This window comes from Mesocricetus auratus, unplaced genomic scaffold, assembly GCF_017639785.1.
Source record: "Mesocricetus auratus isolate SY011 unplaced genomic scaffold, BCM_Maur_2.0 Super-Scaffold_15014, whole genome shotgun sequence".
NCBI lineage: Eukaryota > Metazoa > Chordata > Mammalia > Rodentia > Cricetidae > Mesocricetus > Mesocricetus auratus.
In genome coordinates, this window is record NW_024429186.1 from 41,194,071 (window position 1) to 41,209,688 (window position 15,618).

Genomic DNA, 15,618 nt, shown 5'->3' on the forward strand with positions numbered 1-15,618 from the left:
ATGAAATCTCAGCAGTTCTAGTCTGATGCAGGTAACTATGGTCAAGAGGACATCTTTTGTTTGCATACCCTACACCTTGGAGGAGGTGGCAAAAGTGTCCTGTGTAGGCTTGACCAATTTGTGTGCATTGGACTCAGCCAGCTGTAAGGAACAGCTTTGACCAAGGCTGGGTGTTTTGGTTGTTTCTTTAAGGTGGATCCAGTGAAATCCTCACAGCAGGCTGTGGTTTCTCACTGGAAAAGTGCCTAAAGCTACCCATGATGGTCAAAATCAGAGCAGAATGTTTTTTTTTTTTTCCTTTTTTAGGTTTTCAAGACAGGGTTTCTCTGTGTAACAGTCCTGGCCATCTTGGAACTCACTTTGTAGACCAGGCTGGCCTCAAAGTCACAAAGGCCCACCTGCCTCTGCATAAGAATGTTCGGCTAAATAAATTCAATTTTATTTCTGGTACTTCCGTACCTGGGTTAGTTACTGAAATCCATTTACCCTTTTCACTTCACCCCTATGGTGTGGCTGCTGGAAACCTCAACATGCCTGTGCCTTTGAATTCTGTCTCTGTCAGTGTCTCAGCTTAATGGGGGTGTAAATCTGAATGACAGCTATCACCTGAAGCCAGAGGAGAAGCCACCTTCTCTGGATGGTCAGTCTGCTCCAGCCCCTCCAGTTACTGTGCCCCACAGGAGCACACAGACCACAGCCTGCCTGCTGTTCCCATCCTCATCTGGATTCTTCCTTAGCACGCATCGTTCTAAGCCAGGAGAAACTTGAAACTCACCGTGCTGTCTTCTGTGTCTTGAGTGATTCATTGAACAGATGGTTTCAGTAATTAATTTAAAGCATCATCACACAGGCAGTGTTGCAATCACTGAGGAAACAGTAGTGGAAAAGAAAAACGTGGATGGGGGTTCTGTCCCACCTGGCCCCATAGCTGTTTAGCCCCAAATAAACACACAGAGACTTATATTAACTATAAACCGTTTTATGGCTTATGGCTCAGGCTTCTTACTGACTAGCTCTCTCTCTCTCTCTCTCTCTCTCTTGTTTTTTGCTTTTTGTTTTTTGAGGCTGTCGGTCCAGCCCGGCCTCGAACTCACAGAGATCCGCCTGCCTCTGCCTTCCAAGTGCTGGGATTAAAGGCATGTGCCACTACTGCCCAGCTAGCTGTCTCTTAATTATTAACCCATAACTGTTAATCTGTGTATTTCTACATGGCCTTATCTAACCAGAGAATGCCGTGTCCTATCTTCCCAGCTGCTACATCACGTCTCCTCCCTCCGTCCTCTCCCCAGAATTTTCCTCATGTGGTAGCCCTGCCTATACCTCCTGCCTGGCTACTGGCCAATCAGTGTTTTATTCATCAACATATATATATATATATACACACACACACACATACATATATATAATGTATATGTACATCCATAAACAAAAGGACATCCCCCATCAGAAAAAGACCCCCATTTGCATGTAGTTTCTTAGTTTCCTTTGCCCGGAATGAGTAGTCAGCCCCTTCCCCTGCTACTTCTTACAGCATCTTATTTTTGTCTTTTTTTTAAAGTTGTATTTCTATTTGTGTGTATTGTATGTGTCTAAGTGTATGTATGCATACATATAACTCATGTATTATATGAGTCTGTGTGTATGTATGCACACATGTAACAGAAGCTAGGTTATATATTGACATCTAGATGACTAGATTTTTAATATAATAATCGCCTGACAAGTTAATATGAAAAAGGTCAAAACTGCAACTGAAAAGGGAGAAAAGGATTTTGAGCTATGCAAGAAAAGGAAAGGGAAATATAATTGGAACTTCAGGCTGGAAAGATACTAGAAATTCACAAAAACTTAAAACACCACTGACAAATGAATGGACTGTCTCTGGAGTGACAGATACTCTTCCACATGGAGGGTAAGTGTGTGGATGGTTGCAATACTAAGGTAATACTTTGGCAGTCTATCCAGTTGCATTGTAATTCCACACGACAATTCCAGTTCTTAGATTTTTTTTTGGGTATGGGACATATAAGGGTAAATGGTTCACACTCAATGTGTTTTATTGGAAACTTTATTTCAATAAAATTCTTGTCTATAATATTACTTAATGACCATAGTTCGGCCATCCCATGTAGTACTTTGCATTTCTTGCATTTTCCATACTTATCTAACCTAGGGAGAGGCCTTGAGAGTCTTGCATGCTCCATGGGTTTCCTGAGTCTGTGAAGTTTCTGGTGAGTTTCAGGAGCCTGATGGCATCCCTGCTCCCTCCAGCAGGGTTGTTTCATTCCCAAGGAACAGCTGCATATCACCAGGTTCCCAGATTTATTCATAACTAAATCATATGTATTCATTGTAACTGTAGCACTCAGGGAAATGCTTAATGAAACATGGAAGGAAAACAGGAAAGAGGAAGTGTCTGGCACACAGTAGGCTCTTGATTCATATCTGTGAGTTGGGGAATGGAGAGAGTTCCTGGCACACAGTAGGCTCTTGATTCATATCAGTGAGCTGATGTAATGAGTGCTGGAGAGAAGACAGGCTGTCCTGTTCCCTCCTCCACACATAGGCACACTCATGAAGACTCTGGGACCAAGATCAGGAATCTTTTCTCAATACAGCCAGTATCTACCAAATAGAGTTGTGTTGCTTCAAAGCGTAGCTAACAACAATCTTGCCATTGTCTGTGAGACTACTTGTGGGATTACAGAGGAAAGGCTGGAGGACCCAGAAGCCTTGTGGACTCGGGCCAAGGAGAATACAGGATGCACTTGCACTAGAGAATGCTTCTTTGTGGGTCATTAAACTCCTCTCTGTTCCTCCCTGTTAGACATGTGCCTGCTGTGCCCTGCAGAGCCACGATATCCAGAAGTGGCAGAGTCAGGCGGAAGTAAAAACAATTCACTTCAGCCTCTAAATGACGTGCCCCTAATTCAAAATAAATCTGTGGCAGTCGACAGATACTCCTCTCTGATGCTTCTGGAGAAAGGCTGGACTTGTCCTAGTAAAATCAGACACAGGCTTCATTATTTTTAGTCGTGTTAAAAGAAGTTGCCATAGCAACAACACCATCATCTAGGACAAATGTTATCTCTTTGAGTCAGTAACACTAAGAGCTGTCCCACAAATACCTAGTGTTGTCAGAAGAAGAAATGACTTTCCAATAAAACTAATTTCTAAGTCTTCACTATTAATCTTCATTTGTGAACCTAGAAGTTCCCTTCCTCACAAATAAGAGATAGGAAAAGCAATATACAACTTTGTAAGGGCCAAGGATGACCTGCGTTATATCTGTTTGTAAGAAAGTGATTGGTTCTATTAGTTCCTTAAAATATGTAATTTCATTTGTGGCCTTTAAATCAGCCACAGGAGGCGTGGCAGTAATTAATTTGACCCTTGGGCAGAGTATGTGTGTTCTGAGAGGACAGCAGGGGAGACACACTGCAGCGTGGATGCTTCTGACCTCTTAGGATGTCTTTTTAAGTGACAGAGGAGGCAGCTTGGTCCCTGTGGAGCAGGATGGACACTCAGAACTCGCTGTCTGGCCTAGCCTGCTCAACTATTCATGTAGACCTCCAATAGGCTGACTTTTCTAACTATGATTAATTGGACCTTAAGAGTTAAATGTATCCTTCAATCTTTCCTTCTTGGGCTGAAAAAGCATATAATTACTGTGTCAGATCAAAGCAACATGGGTTGACTGGGAGAGGGGAGTTAAGCTCCCCCTTGCCCTAGGATTCTGGTTCTGATTGCTGCTAAGACCTCATAGCTTTCCCAAAGAATTGTGTCTTAGACTCCTTTGCACCCACTCCTGTGCTATTTAATAGCTTTGAAATCAGGACATGCCTAATATTTCTTGGCATGGCGCAGTATTTTATTGGCAGTTTTTAATTTCTTGGTGGTACATGATGCATTTCCCCAGAAGGAAAGGGAAGTGACATCCGCTGCCTACACACCAAGTAGCAAGCGCAGTGAAAAGCAATGCAGAGGCATAATTTGATTGAATCTTTAAAAAATATTTATTCTATTTTTTATGTGTGTGAATGTTTGTCTGTCTGTATGTATACACCATGTGTCTGCCTGATGCCAGAAGATCCACAGATGGGCGAGTTTCCAAAGGAAGAGGGCATTATGATTTACAGTTCTAGAAACACAAAATTAAGGGGCTGCATCTGGTGATGGCCTTTTCAGTGACAAGAGTCCTGGGATGACAGAGCACCCCAGGGCCAGAGGCAGGTGTTCACATGCAGGTGTGTGCCTTCTGGGTTTTCCCTCTTCCTATGAAGCTGGTATGATTTAAGCCTGGGGTCTCCATGCTGGCAACATTATCTAACACTTCCCTAGTCTCCTCGTCTTCCTTCCCTCCTCATCTTCTTTTTTTTTTCAGAATCGTACCGTTTATAAAGCAAGAAAGTTATTATACTCTAAATCCATCACGTCACAGATGACATCACAGAGGTTCCATGAGGGGTTGGGAGGCATCTAAAAATATGTATTTATTTTTATCTTATGTGTATGGGTATTTTGCCTGCATGTGTGTTTGTGTACCATGTTCATACCTGGTGCCCAAAGAGGCAAGAAGAGGACACTGGACCATCCGGAACTAGAGTTACAGGTGAGCCACTATAAGGGTGCTGGAAACCAAATCTAGATCTGCTGCGAGCGTAGCAAGTGCTCTTAACCACTGAGCCAAGTCTCCAGTCCACTTGCTTGTTTGGGTTTTCAACACTGCATTTCTGGTTCCTTCTATGAACTAGGCAATACAATGAATTTAGTGAATGAGCCAGATGAGGCCCTTGCCTTCATAGATGTTATAAGTAAATAAAAAAATCAACCGTAAACATACAAACAAAGAATGCAGTCGTGTTGGCTGGCAGGTGCCTGTATTGAGTATATGGTTGCCTTGGGAACACGCTGGACTGACTAGTGAGGGCTGTTTACCCCTGACCTCCTCTTTCTGTTTATCTTAAAGAACATGGTGCTCCAGCCACTCTCAGGCATTGTTTCTCAAACAATGTGGAGCACGTGGAGTTCTGGGGTCTTGAGAGAGACCGATCTGAAGTCACCGACATCTGGTTCTGGAAACAGAAAGCCAACAAAGAGTTAAAGCCAGAAGTGTCCATCATCCTAAAGGTTGAAGTCGCTTGAGGAGACAGTTGTGCAGTTCCCAGCGTCCTTTGATTTGCATTTCCCTGATTGCTAAGGAGGTGAGGCATCTCCACATACACTCCTGCATCCTTTGATTTGCATTTCCCTGATTACTAAGGAGGTGATGCGTCTCCACATACACTCCTGGCTGTTTGGGTTTCCTGGGCTGCTTGCTCATGACTGTCACTTTTTCTTTTCTGCACAGGAAGAGTCAGGCATCGATCTGTGCCTCACAGCACAATGCATCAGGCATTGCTGTAAAGCCTGGGGAGACCCACGCCTACCCTGTGAGAAGCCGAGATGCTGTGACATGTTAGAGACCCACACTACAAAATGCCATCAAAACATTGCTCAAAAATAGGGCGACACATGTGAAAGTGTGCTGAGAACTCCAGCGTACCAGATGATCACCCCCACTTCTTTTTAAAAAGTCAATTAAAAAACTTTTGAGCATTTCATACATGAGTATTGTATTTACAAGATTTCACCCCTCCCATTTCCCCTCCAAGTCCTCCTGTGTTTCCCTCCCACAAATTTATGGTCTCTTCCTCTTTAATTAGGTATTGTTACACTTACACACATACACATGTGTGTGTGTGTGTACATAACCTATGAGTCCATTTAATGTTACTCCGATGCACGTGTTTAAGGATAACCACGTGGGACTAGATAACCTATCAGGGAGCTCATCCCTGGAGAAAACTGATTTTTTTCCTCTTTCTCAGCAGCCACTGGCTTTCTGTAACTCTTGATCTAGGAGGGGGCATTGTGAGATTTCCCCCATTCATGCTGTCATATCATCCGGTGTTGTCATTATGTAGATCTTGTTTAGACAGCCACATTGTTGAGATTTCATGGATGCCCCTTACCTGTTGTGTTTAGAAAACATTATCATGCAGCAGGCATCCTGGGTCTTACACACTTTCTGCCCTTCCTCCACAATTTTTCCTGAGCCTTAGATTCAGGGATTATATTGTAGGTGTACTAGCAGAGATAAGGCACCCCACAGTCACTTACTCTCTGCATTTTGACTATTTGTAGATCTCTGTAGAAGCTTATTTGATGAGAGCTATACTTACTTGTGGGTATAAGGAAAAGTACTTAGAATACAGTTAGAAACTATGTTGGTTTAAGAAAATGGTACTAGAAAAAAGAGAAAGAAAATGGTACTAGTAGGTTCTCCTCTAGGCTTCATGAGCTCCACAATCATGGGTAGTTGGCTGGGTTTACAGTCCCAGGTATGAATTTCTTTCTGTGGTGGTTTGAAAGAAAATGTCCCCCATAGGCAGTGGCACTGTTAGGAGGTATGACCTTATTGGGGTAGAAGTGGCCTTGTTGGAGGAAGTATATCACTGTAGTGGTAGTCTTTGATGTTTCTTTTGCTCAAGCTACAGTCAGTGTGATACACACAGTTGCTTTGGCTGCCTGAGGATCAAGATGTAGAATTCTCAGTTCCTTCTCCAGCACATGTCTGCCTGTATGTCTTCATGGCCACCCGCCATGATAATGAACTAAACTTCTGAACCATAAGCCACCCCATTAAATGTTTTCCTTTATAAAAGTTGCTGTGGTCATGGTGTCTCTTTTCAGAAATAGAAACCCTAAGACATCTCCTATTGAGTCTAATAAGACAGCTGTTGGTTATCCCCCAAGATAAAAGTGCATTATCAAACCATTAGGGATATCTTGCTGTACTGATCATTGTTTTGGTTTGTTTTGTAGACTCTAAATCAGGGTAGGAATCCTGATTGTTTTTTCTTCCTCTGAAGCTTACAACATATCTTCTGGTACTATGAGATATGCTATAGTTGCTTTATGCATTAATCATGTGACCAGCATTTGGGCTGCTTTCACATCTTGACTGTTGTAAAGAATGCCATACTAAGCAGGGCACTCTGTTGTATGATGACTTTGATTCTCAAGGGTGGTGTGGTTGGATCACATGGTAGTTCTGTTCTGTAGCTTTTTAAGAAATCTTTGTACTGACCTCCATAGTGTCTGAACTAATTTATATTCTAGACACATGTTTTTCTCTACATGTTCATGTTTATTGTTTTCCTGGTGATGACCAAGATGACTGTGATAAGAGAATTTCAGTATAGTTTTGATTTGTTTTTGCCCATTGGCTAAAGATATTAAGGATTATTTTCATGTGTTTATTGGCCATTTGTACCTCTTCTGTGAAGTATCTATTTAGATTATTCAATCATTTATTAATATTATGTGTTATTTTTTTTTGAGTTCTTAATATATTCTGGATGCTAGTCCTCTGTCAGGTAGATGCTGGCTAAGATTTTTCTTCCATTCTGTAGGCTATCCATTTGTTCTGCCAAGAATTTTCTTGGCTGTGAAAAAAGAAAGCTTTTGAAGTTTTTCAATTCCTTTTACTGTTCTTGCTTTTATTTCTTGAGCTCTGTAAGTCCTCTTAGAAAATCACCCAGGTCAACATCTTAATGTTTCTCCTTGTTTTTGTAGTATGAAATTTTCTGGTCTTATATTAGCACTTGAATCCACTTTGAATTGATTTGTTTCTACAGGTTGAGAGATAGGGATCTAGTCTCAGTTTTCCACATGTGGGTATTAAACTTTGCCATCAGTTTTGCTAGTGGGCTATGTTTTCATGACCTTATGTTTTTGGCACCTTGATTGACAACTGGCTGAAGAAAGGTGGTTTATCTCTATATCCTGTACTCCGTTGATACATGTATTTGCTTTTATGGCTATACTAGGCTGTTATTTTTTTTAAAACTATGACTCGCTACACCTTTGTAATATCTTCAGCATTTCTCATTTTGCTCAGAACTGTTCTGGATGCTTCCAAAGGCTCCAGTTCTAACCACCATAGTTAGTTGGATTAAGTTTATACCCTCTTATTAACCTCACCATGGGGACAAAATTTCAACATGTGAACCCTTGGGGAGACACACATTTAAAACTATCTAGATGATAGTCCCCTCATCTCCTGTCTATCTCATAGCCTCTAAGGAACATGAACAATGTAAGTCATTTTCCAAGGTGACAGTAATCTATGTTAAGATGGAAATAGAACCAAGTTAGGGAAGATGCTGGGCGCCTGTGGCTGGAAGACATGACCTACATCTTGGTGTGCTGCCTCTTCAGAGTGTCTTCAGTGGTGGAACCTCAAGGTAGGGGGAAGGGAAGATGGTAGAGGCCTAGATATTCCAGAAGACCCAGGGCTCTATGGTTGCCTTTGAAGTCACATTCCCAACCCGACTCTGTCCTTGCAGAGGCATGTGGCACAGTAGAGTGTCAGGATGGTAAAAGTTGACAGTCAACTACCACCCTGCTTTTCTGCCCCCTCTCCTTGGATTGCTTATAGTTACCTTAACATGGCACCCCAGGCAGCCATTTCTGTTGGCCATACTTGTTCAGGGTGTCTAGAGATGCCAGCTTGCCACCCCTTGTCTCGATGAAGGCTGCAGAAGTAGGCAATTAAAAAGTGACAGGGCCTACATTTCCTTACATGTAAAAAGGAGACAATGAGAACTCTTTACAGTATTGTTGAAGAGCTGAGGACAATGCATGCTACTGTCCAGCAGGTTCCCTGATCAGGTGATATATTGATGGATTCGCTAATTGTTGTTATGTGTTCTGGAAGTGCAAACCTTTAACAAAGCTGTATTTGTTTTAGAAATCTTTCTGTGCAGAAAATGCTTTAATTTCTTTATTTTGTGTCACCAGCTATCTAATAAGCATCTTAAATGTCTCAGGGTATGTAGTGATCTGCTGTGAAATGTAAGCTCCTGAGGGCACAGATGTCTGCTTCATTTACATTTCAGAACACCCAGAAAAAGGCCAGGAACAAGGAGCTTTCTAATCCATTTGTGCTACCATTGTAGAATGGAATATGAACCATGTCCCATGCTCATAAGGACTGTGCTGCTGTAAGACCGGAATCCAAGACTTTTCACTAAAACATCATTGACTGTCCATCTATGCAATACACATGATAATTGTTTGTTTATTTTAATTTTAAAATCATAATACTAGATCACTTTTTAAAATAAAAATCTGACCTCTATTACAAAAAATAATTCCCCAAGACATGTTGAAAAAAAAAGTCTTTAATTCCCATGTATGAAGCTAATCATTTCCAGTATCTCTGTATTTTGCCTGTGTGATTCATTTAAAGATTACTAGTTAAATGATCTTTAAGACTTTCGAATTTTCTTTCCCTCTGTCGGTAGTGATGCCATGTTGTTTCCAAGTAAGAATTATTGTCTTGCTGTTTTTCAACACTGTAAGTGCAAGGAAAGGACTTGCCGGAAGTTGCTAGTGGCTTTTCTGTCTCAAAGGCAAGCCATGGTTACGAAGAAGGAAACTTTGATCCATCTTGTCTCAGTGCTCTTGTTCTCTCAGAACCAGGTGAACCACCTCTGCTTGTCTCCTCAGGATTATGTCACCCACCAAGGCAACTTTCTGTTTCATTCAGTGATGTCAAGAAACAAAACACCACCCTTGAAGTGAATCAGTTTTGGAAAATAGAGACTGGCTTTATATTCCACGGCTTTGATGTGCTTAGTTGTTCCTGTAAGAATCGGCCTCTCTTTTGCTGTGATTGACAAGACCTTCCCTATATATTGGAGTAATCAGGCAGCCTGATAACAGAAGGGAGACACACTCACCCAGAGCAAACTTCTCCCACTCACCTCAACTTTTGAAAGAAGAGTTGACACCAGCAAGATCAGGTAAGAACCTCTCTTATTTCCTTCCTCCTCAGGGGAAGCCCACAAAGACCACACGACAGAGTTCACCACAGTGTCTACCAGCAAGACCTTCCAGAGCAGCTTTAGAAATGTAACTCCCCCCCAGTGGCACTGACCTGGGGGCATTCTAGAAATGTGATGTCCAGGTGTGCTCTGTTCAGTGGGCCAGCCATGAAGGGCCCATTATGTGCTACTAAAGCAACAGAAAGGACCTAGAACCAGAGAGGACAGACTCCATAGCAGACTGTGACTAGTTTTCCATCATTTGCTTCTAAACTGACTCCCACTAGGGCCTTTGCACAGCAGAAGCATAGAGCAGATGTGACCTGTGATTAGTAGAACACATTTTATGAGTGACTACCATGCTAGGTACCAGGTTTGTATCTTCTGCATGGTAGACTGGGTTAGTAACAGCACACCAGGATATGCCATTAATAATACTCGCCTACTTCCCCCATTCATTTTCCATCCATGACACTAAAAATACAAATGTATGCAAAGCTTCTAACATGACACATACATACCCTGAACCTGGATAAAAACTGGTGTGTGTATTTGTATATTGTTTATATATTGTATATTGTCGTACACTGTATATTCTTTTGGTGTTACTCTTGTTTTTTACTGGGATAAATTCCTTTTACATACAAGTCAGCTCTAGGAGTTGGAGTTCACCAAGGAAAAGCATGAGACTGTGTTTAGGTAGAGAAAGCTACTGACTATTTACTGGACCTAGTTAGGGAGTTGGAGTTGGAGAAGTCCTTGGCTCATTTTTTTCCCTTGTAATGCTAAGGGCAAGATCTCTTTGAGAGTGACCAACACATTGTGTTCTGCACCACTGTGAGCAGTTGGGTATGTTCATCTTTGTTTCCTTTACCTCCTTGGGAATAGCATGAAGCTGGCATACCTTGTCCTTGGTACCATGACCCTCCTTCTTCTGGGTGGCTATGACTCTGTCCTCAGCACTTCCAGTGGGAACCTGCACACTTTTGTGGGCTGTGCTGTGAGGGAGTTCACTTTCCTGGCCAAGAAGCCAGGCTGCAGAGGACTTCGGATCACCACTGATGCTTGCTGGGGCCGTTGCGAGACCTGGGAGGTAAGGAGCCCAACAGGCTTGGATGGCAGTGTCCTCAGGGCCAACTCCTTGAGTTCAAGTGTCCACTGTTTTGTCATTGAGGGGAAGCTGACATGTCTGCTCTGTCCTCTGGACTTTACAAACCCAATCACACTTATTTGGTTTTTCCAAATGATCTGAAAACCATGATGGTGCTCCTCTCTGGTGAGGTTGGGCATGTCATTCCCACAGTTCTGCATGTTTAGGAGCCATCTCTAGGAGGTCAGGAGCTTCTGTTTACCCACTGTAAAGATCACAGGGGAGGGACCAAGGGGGAGTGACTGCAAAGTCAGAGGGAGTCAGTGCAAAATCGAAAATAAATTATTGGTCCAAACCTTTGACCCTATCTCCTTCCTATTCTTTCTCAGCTGTGAGGAAGTCAGGCAGTTACTCAAAAGAACCTGGAAGCTGTAAGCCTAGGTCTAGGCTCTGCCACAGCCCCTTCCCTTCACTTCAGGGTTAGATACATTCAGTCCATTTATACTCAGTTATGTCTGACCTTTCACTGAGAATGGGCATACAAATCTCAAAGCTGGCTGAACTGGGGAGTGAGTTCATGATGACAGGCTACACTGACCTCTTGCTAAAAGTAGTGATCTCTCTTGACCTGGGCTTCAAGATGCCAGGTTTAACAAAGTCAAAGCCAAACCAATCGCTCCCCCTGCAAGCCAAACAAACAAAAACCCCACCAACCCCTTCCACCTCAAACCCCACAATCTGAAGAGAAGTCAAATTTAAAAATAATTAGGGAACTCAAATAACTTGAATTTCAGATCAATTATACTTTATTATTATTTTTGGCATAAGTCTGCACCAAATATTGCATGGGACAGATTTACAAAATTAAAAAAGAGTTTGAAATACAAAGTTAACTGAGTACCTGATTTTTCTAAAATCCAGAATACCGAGAGTTAAAGGACACAGCATAGAGAGGAACTGAGCTCCTCTACCTGGTCTTTGTGAGGAAAGGGCACTATTTTTTATAACATTGAGGCAATGACGGCATCTTGAGTTGGCCTGCCTGTGGTCTACAGGTGTACGTAAATATTTGCCTGTGCATGTATGTACTTACACATGTATACATGTATGCATCATCTATCTATCTACCTACCTATCTATCTTATCTATCTATCTATCTATCTATCTATCTATCTATCTATCTACCTATCTATCTACCTACCTATCTATCTATCTACCTATCTATCTGTTTCTATGTACGCGTGTGTATATATATCTGTGTATGTATGTATATCTACATATGTGTACCTGTGTATGTATGTATATCTACATATGTATGTACCTGTGTATGTATGTATATCTACATATGTATGTACCTGTGTATGTATGTATATCTACATATGTATGTACCTGTGTATGTATGTATATCTACATATGTATGTACCTGTGTATGTATGTATATCTACATATGTATGTACCTGTGTATGTATGCATATCTACATATGTATGTACCTGTGTATGTATGTATATCTACATATGTGTACCTGTGTATGGGTGCATGCATTATCTATCTAATCTCTCTAGTTAGCCTTTTTTACTTATTTTTTTGCTCAGAACAAAGGGACGGTCCTCTGAAAGATTGTTGTTCCATCCATTAGTACACCCTTATAATTGCACTAGTTAGAGTCATTGAACTCTGACCTTTATCCAGGGCTTGTGCACTGCGCACATCACCTCATCTAGCTCCATGGCAGTGCCATCAGGCAGGTGTTTTGCTTCATAGACAGGAAACCAGGGCTTGAGAGAGTTAAGAGCTTTCCCTCAGTCTCCAGCCGTGGCAAAGCAGGCATGCACAGCAGGGCTGCCTGTGGGCGTCAGGTTCACACAGCTGATCTCTGTACTTTCTCTAAAACATTACCTGCGCATTCAAGGTTTAGAAAAGGCTGAGGGAGGGCATGAGCAAACCCTCCAGTCATCAGGACAGAGTGCTCAGGAGGCTGCCTGGCTCTGCTGTCTTGTTGATTCAGTAACAAGCAGTTATTGTGAACCTCCTGGGCACCAGGCTGCCCGGGTACTGGAGCACAGTGGCTGGCCCAATGGAGCCTGCTCTCTACATGAGAACAATGCCACACAAAAGCAAGATACAAAATACGGCATGTGGGATGGGCAAGCACAGCACAGCAACCCTGAAACCAAAAGCTAACAGGAAGAGGGAAGGAAGGGAGTTGAGGTGGGTTGAAGTAATTGAAAATAGGGTCAGGATATGCTTCTCCAGATCGGTTGACATTTGAACAAAGTCCTTAGTTGGTAAAGGGGAGAGGTGCGTGCGTGCGTGCGTGCGTGCGTGCGTGCGTGCGTGTGTGTGTGTGTGTGTGTGTGTGTGTGTGTGTGTATGTGTGTGTGTGTGTGCTGGGCAGAGGGGCCAGCAGATTCAAGGACTCTCAGTGCCAGCTGATCTTAAGGAGGATGGCGACCTCTGTGACAGGAGACTGGAGAGCAGATGGGCAAGGTCAGGACTGTAGACCACATCGGCAATAAAAGACAGGCAGAAAATGCAAGGACCTGAGAAGAATCCTAATGTCTACTATTTTAAGCCTGAGTGAGACGGGAAATTACTGGGGCTTTGAGCAGAGGTGGGCCATGAATGCCTTATGTTTTAAAAGGCTCACTTGTGTTGTAAACAGACTGTAGGGGGAAAATGGTGGCAGAGGGGAGACCAGTTATTCATTGGGTAAATATTTACCAAGTGCTTCCTGTGTTTCCTGGACTTTCATGGAAGCTCAGGATATGGTAGTTAGCAAACCGGCTTCCTGCTTCCAGGAGTTTATTCCTGGTGGGAGGAGTCAGAGCCTAAATAAACAACTAGTGATGGATGGCATCAAGAACAGGAAGCTGGCTGCCACATTCTAATGGGTTTCCTGTTTTCTACCTTGGGGACAGAAACCCATCCTGGAGCCTCCCTACATTGAAGCCCATCACCGAGTCTGTACCTACAATGAGACCAAACAGGTGACAGTCAAGCTGCCTAACTGTGCTCCTGGAGTCGACCCCTTCTACACCTACCCGATGGCTGTCCGGTGTGACTGCGGGGCATGTTCCACTGCCACCACTGAGTGTGAAACTACCTGAAGCCAGCATAGTCTTCAGAACACAGCTGTGGGCCGGAGCCTTGCAAATCCGCTTACCCCGCCAATGTATCTGCTCTATCCTTTGCATTCAAGTATGTTTCAACTTGGGCCAGCCCATTACCTGCCTGGTTCAGGTCTTCCTCTGCTCATTTTACTCAGGAGGTCCAAGTGTAGTACACTCACGCTAAAAATATCAAACACTATTGACTCTTCCCCAGGATAATGTCTCTGGTTCATATGTCTGTAAGTTAGGTTTTCTTTGCTTGACTTTTGGAACATGATTTGTGTATTACAACCCTCCCTCAGTTCTGATTGACATAGTGGCATTTATTTAAAGGAATTGGGTATCATTAAGTGACAGAAAGCCTTTAAACTCCCACATTCTACCATTGAACTCCAACTGGATGTATGATTAAAGGGGAAGGTATGATCAAAACCAATGCACTTTCTTCCTTGCTTAAAAGGAAACCCAACTTCAAGTGTTCCTAGAGAGAATGCTCCGTTTCCCTTTCAACAGAGCAATCACCTAGATAAGAGGCAAAGAGAGTCAGGACTGCTCCAGAAAAGGTGTTTAGAAGTGGGTATTCCTCTCCCAAGCAAAAAGTCCCTCCATTCCCTTATGTCCTTACTGAAGAGTGCACTTGCCAATTAAGAAACAAAACTCAGAAAATGCTATTAGAAACTATCATTTAGGTTTACTAGCACCAGAGACTAAATTCACGGCTTGAGTGTTCTCCCACAGCCACAGGGAAGTGACCAGTGACAAATGCCCCCACCTACTTAGTAGATCTTAAATCTGAACAGCAATTTATTAGCCCCAGAATCTTGAGTGTGGAGGTGAGAATGCTGACTCGGAGGAGAGAGGCTGTGAATGTCTGGCTCGTGCTTTTTCTAAAATCTTACGGCAGCTGATTCTGGGACCTTCTTTTTAAACTCCAATTTTATGAAAACGTCTTTAGTATTGGCTTTTGGTAGTTTGGGTTAACTTGGTTCTTTTTTAGAATATTAGAATATGCCAGGAGCATCTACACTGATGTCAATAGAGTGTGTTCCCTGTCATCTGAATTCATGCCAACTTTTAGGAAAGTCTTTGTTTTTATTTTGCTTGGTATAGAAATAAAGGCACTTGGAGCTTTGAGGTTCTTTTGATTGAAGCATTCATTTGGGGTTTCATATTTAATAAGGGACGCAGATGACTTGTGGTAGCATGAGTCCCTGAAGTTCTGTCATCTGTAGCCTCTGTCGGATCCAAACTGGGAGCCATGAGTGCACTCTTGAAGGAAGAATTACTGAATCCATGAAAATCTACAGAGCAAAGGTTGAGACTAGTGATCAAGCCCTGTGATGCTGGGGTGAATGTCTGGGGACAAAGGATTCGAGCAAAAGCCACCCCAGCCTATAGCAGCAGATGTGTTGGTAGGAGAGGAAGTCACTGCATATAAAGCCACTCAGTGGCTGTGGTCTCTGCTGGGATTGTGTGCTGCTTATGAATGGCTCAGGGGATTCCTTCCATATCAAGGAGCCTTCCTCTGGGTTTTCTGGGGGC

General features: G+C 42.8%; 1 protein-coding gene and 1 long non-coding RNA gene across 2 annotated transcripts; both read left to right on the top strand.

The window, feature by feature from the left end:
* The first annotated feature begins 4,973 nt into the window (after positions 1-4,973).
* LOC110341377 lies at positions 4,974-5,603 on the top strand. Its single transcript, XR_002383296.2, has 2 exons — positions 4,974-5,204; positions 5,351-5,603. It is a non-coding gene; the product is annotated as an uncharacterized LOC110341377 (long non-coding RNA).
* Positions 5,604-10,764: 5,161 nt separating this feature from the next.
* On the top strand, positions 10,765-15,208 carry Gphb5 (glycoprotein hormone subunit beta 5). The gene is made up of 2 exons (XM_040742921.1): positions 10,765-10,968; positions 13,885-15,208. The coding sequence occupies exons 1-2, from the start codon at positions 10,765-10,767 to the stop codon at positions 14,071-14,073; spliced, it is 393 nt and encodes a 130-aa protein (XP_040598855.1). The 3' UTR covers positions 14,074-15,208.
* Positions 15,209-15,618: the final 410 nt, after the last annotated feature.

Excerpts from the sequence above, each read along its gene's own strand:
- Gphb5 (XM_040742921.1), top strand. The coding sequence starts at position 10,765 with ATGAAGCTGGCATACCTTGTCCTTGGTACCATGACCCTCCTTCTTCTG. Across the intron at positions 10,969-13,884 it reads GCCGTTGCGAGACCTGGGAG|AAACCCATCCTGGAGCCTCC; the intron begins GTAAGGAGCCCA and ends CCTTGGGGACAG.